This window comes from Dipteris shenzhenensis, chromosome 7 (assembly GCF_047967505.1).
Source record: "Dipteris shenzhenensis isolate YYH24624 ecotype China chromosome 7, Dip_SZ_1.0, whole genome shotgun sequence".
Taxonomy (NCBI): Eukaryota; Viridiplantae; Streptophyta; class Polypodiopsida; order Gleicheniales; family Dipteridaceae; genus Dipteris; species Dipteris shenzhenensis.
The window spans coordinates 43,849,286-43,857,305 of NC_141602.1; the positions used below are offsets into that span (position 1 = coordinate 43,849,286).

General features: G+C 42.5%; 1 protein-coding gene across 1 annotated transcript; it reads right to left on the reverse strand.

Moving 5' to 3' along the window:
- Positions 1-1,116: 1,116 nt before the first annotated feature.
- On the reverse strand, positions 1,117-7,765 carry LOC147900391 (potassium transporter 5-like). The gene is made up of 9 exons (XM_087376633.1): positions 7,592-7,765; positions 5,313-5,538; positions 4,644-4,892; positions 4,416-4,466; positions 4,051-4,311; positions 3,865-3,917; positions 3,650-3,764; positions 3,296-3,550; positions 1,117-2,243 (listed from the first exon to the last, which is right to left on the reverse strand). Exons 1-9 carry the CDS (start codon positions 7,763-7,765, stop codon positions 1,117-1,119), a joined length of 2,511 nt encoding a protein of 836 aa, XP_087232759.1.
- Between the last annotated feature and the right edge of the window lie 255 nt (positions 7,766-8,020).

Genomic DNA, 8,020 nt, shown 5'->3' on the forward strand with positions numbered 1-8,020 from the left:
CGTAAACGTCGCAATAGGATGCGTGTGTAGTAGTGAGAGAGAAAGCCTACAACAATGATTGCTCCATATAACACTTAATGCAACTACTCCCAGATTTCGAATGTGCAGAACTCAACTCAGTGAGCAACATGCAAATTTGAAAATGTGCTCTAGTTCCTCAGAGATTTTGTGTGTCTCTCTGATGATCTACATGAGAATCTACTACTACGTACTCTTTCCTAAATAAAGCAAGAGACGTGTTGTATTTACATTATACATGAAAATCCTTGTACCAAGAGTATACCTCTTGGACAATAGGACATACACCCTACTGTGCTTAGACCCCAATGACTTTAGTGGTGATCAATGAAGATCCTTGAAGTTGATGGTCTTTCATAATCCAATGGTGACGATCGTCTAAGGAAGCTTCAAAATTCACCCCTAATGTTGGTGGGGGGGATAGATCCATGCCATCTCACCACTTTTTTCATTGGGTTAGCCACTATTTACATGCTAGTGTAATTTAAAAACTCATGAACCAACCTAAATTGATACCATGGATTGGATCATAGCACTTCCTTTTTAGATAACATTGTCTCCAATTGTGATAATAAGATAGAGACCTAATCAATACATGTGCTTCAACGGATGCAATTCAATTTCTAGCATGATCAAACTACATTTTAGAGCAGGCATTAAATGTGTTGCACATCTTCAAGCTACATAAAATTTTCCTTAGAGTTCTCAAAAAAAATTCAGGCTTCAAAACACCCGCATTCCCATTGCCCACCTTCCGACTTCCCTCCTCAAAATTATGAGGTAGGGTTTGCTTTCAAACTAGTTGCTCGCACCCAAAATGGGTTTAGAGTCATATGAAGCTTAAAATGCCAATGAAGCTCCATGGGTCGAGCAAATTTTAGAAGTGTGTTAAAGGATACATTCAAGGATGATGAAATCAACCCAAAATAATGAATTCTATTCGATTCCATCAAATGAATTCTATTCGATTAAATGATGGAAGCAAAGACACTATGTGCTTGGGCTAGGGAGTTTACATGCCCGCCCATGGTGCATTGAATGTATCTAGGCTCTCATGTGTGGGCATGCACCCTATGAGGTAGTAAAGTGTAAACACTCTTAGATATAGTAGATCATACCCACCTCGAGCATTTTCTGATGGGGAATGATAAGAGCATTGCTTCCACTTTGGAAGTTCCTCCTAAGAAACTCATACGCATAGTTGATGATGAAGCGCTTCAACACACTTGAATTATTGGAAGCTCTCACGTCCGAATGCCCCAGCAAATACACCACCCCCGCATCCTTGGCTTCTTGCAAAAATCGAAGCTCCTCCTCTATCCTCCTGCTCGAACACCTCCTCTCGATCGAGATCAGACTCCCTCCTTCACCTTCTGCCACTATCGAGCTCGTTGATGGCCTCCCTGACTGCGGTCTGCCGCTTTTTTCAGACAATGTTCTGCTCAGACTCCCTACCAATAACCTTCCCTTGCAATTGTGTGTCTCGTCATCATCGCCTTTGCCCGCATGAGTTTCGGATTCACCCATATCCGCTGTGTCAATATCTTCGCTGTGATCTTCGCTGGCACGCGGTGCGTGATCGGAGCTGTCCTGGATTACAAATTTTTCAGCCCCTTGCAATGCCTCGTGGCTGATGAAATTAGCAAGCTGACCTATGAGCTCACTCTGGAAGACATCGTTTTCCTCGGGCAGGTCTTTGTATCCATACCTCGCAACGCATCGGTACATGTGGGATGCTTTGGGTCCTACTCGTCGAATAAGAAAGCGTTCGTTCTCCAGTACTGTAGTTACAGGCAAGAACTTGACACTAACGAAAACCACCAGACGGTGTAGAGCGGGAAGATTCTCCACCATGTGTCCGAAAATGCATGGAATGCCCTGCACTAGCTCTGTATATACTAGTCCGACCCCAGGTACACGAGTGGTCCTTTGAAGTAGCTCACCAACAGCATCGAACGACACTTTATTCTCAACTTCGTAAACGTATCGTTTGGTGGATACATAGTGCCATACGTACATCACGAACAGAAGAATAGTTGCAAACGCTATCGGCAGGTATCCACCTTGCTTGAACTTGTATAATACAGAAGAAAAGTAGAGCATATCTACGGAACCGATCAACAGCAGGAACCCCAACACAAAAATAAGACGTGTTTGCCAAATCATTATCATGATAAGAGCAATGAGAGTGGTGGTTACCACCATAACCCCCACAACCGCGATTCCTGCACGTAATAGAAAAACCATAGTTTCAGTTCCCTCTTAGCGGATGGACATTGCATATATAAATCTCTCTTTACTCAGTTTTACTGTACTGAGTATTTTCTACACAATCTCCAAGCAGTAACAACCATTCATATAAACCTAAGTTTAAAATCTGTGTACAATCAGTCTCGTTCATACCAAGGTCATCAAAAGCATTGATTAAGCCATGCGGTAAACGATGACGCAGTTCGACATATTTCTCCAGGGTGTTGTATAGCTAGGCGCTGCCTAGGCAGCTGCTTAAATGCGGGAGAAAATTTTAACAAACTTGCTGTTCGTGATTCACATTATAAGAACATTCGGGTGGTTATCCGTTGAAAGAAATAGTTGGCAGGAACAGAAAGCAGGGCATAGATGATAGCAGTCGACGGTTGTATATGGGCCCAGCCAGCGGAAGGAATGAATAATAATTTGCGTGACCTAGGAATAAATTGTGATACAATTAGAAATAAGACAAGTCAAAAAGAACAAGTACTCACACCCTACTGCAACAAAGTTAACTTTTTCCTCTGGAGAGTTGGGGGTGGGCACTTCCCTATTGGCAGCCACGTTCCGTGGCTACACGTTGATGATCGATGCAAGCTATGCAAGGCTGCTGCAGAGACCCTCACCTACCTGTTCTGGGGCTGCCCATGGGTCCGGAATTTGTGGGGGTTTATCAAATCGAAATGTGCTAAAATCTTGGGTTTGGAATTTATATCCAAAGGTGTTGCCATCTTTGGAGCTGATCTTGCTCCAGTTATGTCTGTCCTCTGTGACATTATCAGATATGCTACGTTACACAGGATCTGGGTTGCCCGGTACGAGGCCTCGGTTATTAGTCCTAGTGTGTTTGATTTACCATGTAAAAAGGCTCTTTGGGAGATCGCCTCACAGGTTGGATGGTTAGTTGAGTATTGGCCTGATGAGGATGTTCCTGCAGAGCGTTTTGTATGAAATGTCCCTTGGGGTCTTTTAAGTCATATAAGAGCAAACTACTTTCAATAAAAAAAGAACAAGTAGTGGCTCTTACCATAGGCATTCCCAATCTGTGTGGAGCTTTGAAACGCTGCGGTGACAACGACACAAGCGACCATCAATACCCAATTCATTTCTGGAATATACACTTGTCCCGCTACTTGTGACGATGTGTGTAGTACTTTGACTCTAGGAAAGCAACCAAGTGCCATAGACTGCTTCACAATGGTAAACGTAGCCGAAACCATAGCTTGGCTTGCAATGATTGCAGCAGCCACGGCCACCACAAACATCGGCCAGTAGACTGGAGCTATATAAGCAAAACAATAGTGTAGCTGTAAGTGATTCTATTTGAAAGCATGAAGTCTATGCGAAAACTATAAAAGTACGCAATAGTTACATCATTTACATGGAATCGATTTGTAGAAAGCTTGTGCCACATCACTTGGATTCTTCACAAGATAAGCGGCCTGGCCAGCGTAGGCTAGCAAAAGACAAGGATATACCACCAGACTGAAGGCAATCTGCAGCCGACCAATCAGTCGATCTGCTAATGTATTCAAACGTTAAAGCCGGAGACTTTCTAATAATTACTATATTGTCGTCAGATTGTGCACTTTATACCTGAATAGAAGGCACAGAGAAATGACCCAGGTCTGCAAACATCGCTTCGGTTCCTGACAGTTCAGAAATGTAAAAGTTTGCTTATTCAAGTTGGAAATTTGAGAAGTTCGAACGCTTTGCGTAAAAAGGGTCCCAGCTTCAAGAATCAAGCTTATCACAAATATTGACTAGAGCAGAGCTATTTACCCGTTATAGCCAACACGACACCGCCAAGTGAGACCCAACCATCCTTCTTGTTTCTTTCAAAGTAGTGATACATGTACTGTGGATTCAATGCCCGGAAAACACTAGGCTCATGCTTTACAATATTGTACAAACCAATAATGCCGATGAAGCCTAACCAAGTTAGGACAGCAGGTGCAAACATAAACCCAACCTTTGAAGTCCCAAACCTTTGAACCGCAAACAGGGATATCAAAATTATAATTGATATGATAACCACGTGGTCTGCAAGTTCAGAAAAACAGTGTACAGCAACAGCTTGCACGTTAGTTTCTTAAGGTGCAATTATCAATAAACAAATCTGACCAGCATTGCAGCCTCCCTCTTACCCTGTTTCAATTTCGGTGTAGCTTGCTGGATTCCACTCACAGCTGACAGAACTGCAAAAAAAAAGTGCAACTCCAATAACATAGCGTGCTTTTTATCCCAAAAAATATTGGGATCATTTATGAATTAGTCACAGCTTCACCCAAGAAGATTTTCTTTTTTTGTCAAAAATAGCTCTCTGTTGACCTGTCTTCTTTCTCAAATATAAATGTTATTAGATCATATTTTACCTGAAATAGAAGGTGTCAAGACACCATCTCCGATTACCATCGATGTTCCTAATAAAGCCAAGATCAGCAATGTAGTCTTCGCGGCATGGCTATGCTCTATAGCCTCTCTTACTCGCATGGCCCTCTCCAGCTTTGTACTAGGAGCCTGGAGCTTGTAGGTCGAAACCTCTTGATCCTCCACTTGTTGATTTTGGATAAGGTTCACCTTTGCATGGCGGCAAATAAGTGAATATAGCGCGCAAGTACCGCCTGCAACGAATTAATATCTATTGTAAGCTTTCCAAACCGTTTCAACAGACGAATTCAGCCCTGACGTCGCAAGTAAATATAGCCCACATTGTCAAGTACCGCCTGCAAAGAATTGTCGTCTATGACAAGCCTTCCAAACCGTTTCAACAGACGAGTTCAGCCCTGACGTCGCAAGAAAAATGAGAAAAAGTAGTAGTTTGCAATGTAAGGGTCTACATTCCTTAAGCTTATCAGAATAGGTGCTTTTTGTACACAGTGGATAAAGTACCATGAAGTGGTATGAAAGCTGCATGTACTATATATATGAATGCCTGGAAATTATACTGAATATAAAGCTTCATCTTTGGCTAACAACATTTCACAGAGGTCATTGTCTACTCTACAACAAAAGCAAAGCGTTAAACTATCTCAAATTCGTACCATCTCCATTGTCATTGGCATACAGAACAATAAACACGTATTTGATGAGAGGAACAAGAGTCAATGTGTAGAAGATTAACGACGTAGCTCCAAGCACATCATCGGTCTCCTTGATCCCATTTGGAAAAGTAGAGGCAAACACGTAGAGTGGAGAAGTGCCTATATCTCCATATACCACTCCGATACTTTGATATGCTAGTTGAAGGATGAGCGCTTTTGACAAAACCTGTTCCAGATGAAGGAATCACATTAGTCTGGCTTATCTTACAAAACCTGACGTGTCATAATAAATTATGCTTGCAAACATATGTATAATCTTTTATGTTATATACCTCTTATAACGCACCTTCACTCCTAGAACTAGTCCAGGAGTGTGGTACTAAGACATAATACTAAATATATCGCGAAAGCAAAAGAAATCTGAACCTCAATTCAATGGAACCAGGGGACCACCACTGTAGCTGGCTATCAAGTAAGCAGGAATAAGGAGAAAGACGGACAGAGTTAAGGAAGAGACAGATAAAATCCTGCTGACAAAGAGAGAAAAAAACCCTCATAGGGGTTTTTTTTTTTTTGGGGGGGGGGGGGGGGGGAAGGGGGTGGGTAGTAGTTCAGTGGGGGTGGGGGGGTGGTTAGAAAGAAAACTGGGGGAAGGGCAGGAGAAAAGAGGGATCACTATGATCTCTCAACTTTTAACATCTTATATTTACAACCTGTGGTGAATTTTAGAGGGTGTTTCTGTTTAATTTTGCAATGAACACTCAGTCGTCAATTCAGTTTTGTTCTGTATAGTTGAAATGTCTTGAGTACTGGACCGGAAGTGTGTCCACTCATACGTCTGTAACATAGCACGTATCATAGTAAAATTGATTATTTTCTAATTGCACTTTACCATAGATAAGTACAGAACTTGTTTTGTTATTAAATCAGCTTTGAATGTAGGTCCCAATATATGGGGTTTTCTTGGTGTTGGGACCCTTGAGACTGGACAAGGTCCGACGTGCAATTTAGAAATATAATGGAATGAGTGATATATATCCGTTCCAGATTGTCAACCTAGCTTTAAAAAGCCTGCCAAAACACTCAAAATACAGATTGATATTCAAGCATGTAAACCAACACCCTGAAGCCCACATATCAGTCATAAGACCAGTCGTCGTGGCGACCAAGAAAGAATGTAAGGGCCTGCGAATTAGAGGTCAAGAAATGAAACCCATGAGAATAAATCCGGGCACAACTAGTATATTCTCCATCAGCCGGCTGCTGTATCAAACAAATGTACATTAAAAGTTATACAATCACAAGAAAAGGAACTGCTAGCCATGCCTGCCTTGCATTAGTCGCAACGTCCAGGCTAGTTGATGTATCCCACTTATAGGGAAAATACGAAGCCCATCTTTAAATTAGTCGAAGCACAAGGTAGATTAGCACAGCTCCACATGCTTGACGTTAACAAGAACACACAGTATACAGGATCACACAACCAAGGCTCTGATACTAGATAGCAGAAGAGCAACACAGACGGGAAAAATGAAAAACGCTTGGGATGTAACTACCTGCTAATTACCGGCCGCCATGGCTACATCTGCTAACAAAATCAACCGTGAGGGCATCTAACAAACTCAGCGGGCTGTTTCTTGCTCGTTACATTGACTTAATCCAACATGTTCCACTGGATCTATTCTGTACATTAACTATGGTGTGAGCGTTCTTTGGAAGATGGCGATAAATACAAGGAGAGACATGGAAATCCATTTGGTCAGCCGTCCACATTGACTTAATCCAACATGTTCCACTGGATCTATTCTGTACATTAACTACGGTGTGAGCGTTCTTTGGAAGATGGCGATAAATACAAGAAGATGGTGACCAAAAGGAGGAGGCGACAAATGATTAGGCAAATCAAAGAGCGAGATGGAAATCCATCATGACAAAATTTGACGATCGAGTGCTCGTATTGCAACGCTGAGACAAAAAAGAGACGACCATAGTAACTGTGAATGGAACAATGCCCAATCAGGAAATCAGCTTCATAGATTTCGATAAATGGGTAAGAATATTTGCCGCTCAAGGCAATGCAGACACGAGCCATTTGTGGAGTCCACAAATGAGAATTGTCAAGGGGATTATAGTCGCTATAGCTAGCCCGTGGCTTGCCAAGTTCAGCACCACTTCAGTTTCTTTAAGTGACGTAAAAGTTAGTCTACGTGAACAAGCTCGCATTGAATAAAACCGTTCATATTGAGGAAAATTGAGCTCGAATAGCATTAATTCCTTACCAAACCGTGTTTCGCCATGGTGGATACATGGTTGGATTCAACATCCAGAGAGTCTACACGACGGAGGCGCACTTTCTCTCCATCGAGGCGTCTGGATTCCTTTCCCTCCCTGTCTGCGACATCGGAGTCGACATGATCGACCTTATGTTGCCGAGGTTGAGTGGGTGCAGCCATGTTTGGAAACTGTACTCTTAAACGAGCCCGAAAAAGCGCTTAGCTCAAATGGCTGAGGGCAATATGAGCATAGATGGGAATGGTGTTCTAGTGCAATTCAAGAGTGGACAGCAGACCGTATAAGTCGTCACGGATCCAAGCATGTTGAAAGCAACGAGGCCGGGTCGATGTTATCGAGAGTGATAGGAACAATGGACCAAAGTTCAGCATGGCTCCCAAGTTTTCCAAAAGGGAGCTGGCGGATCATTTACAAGC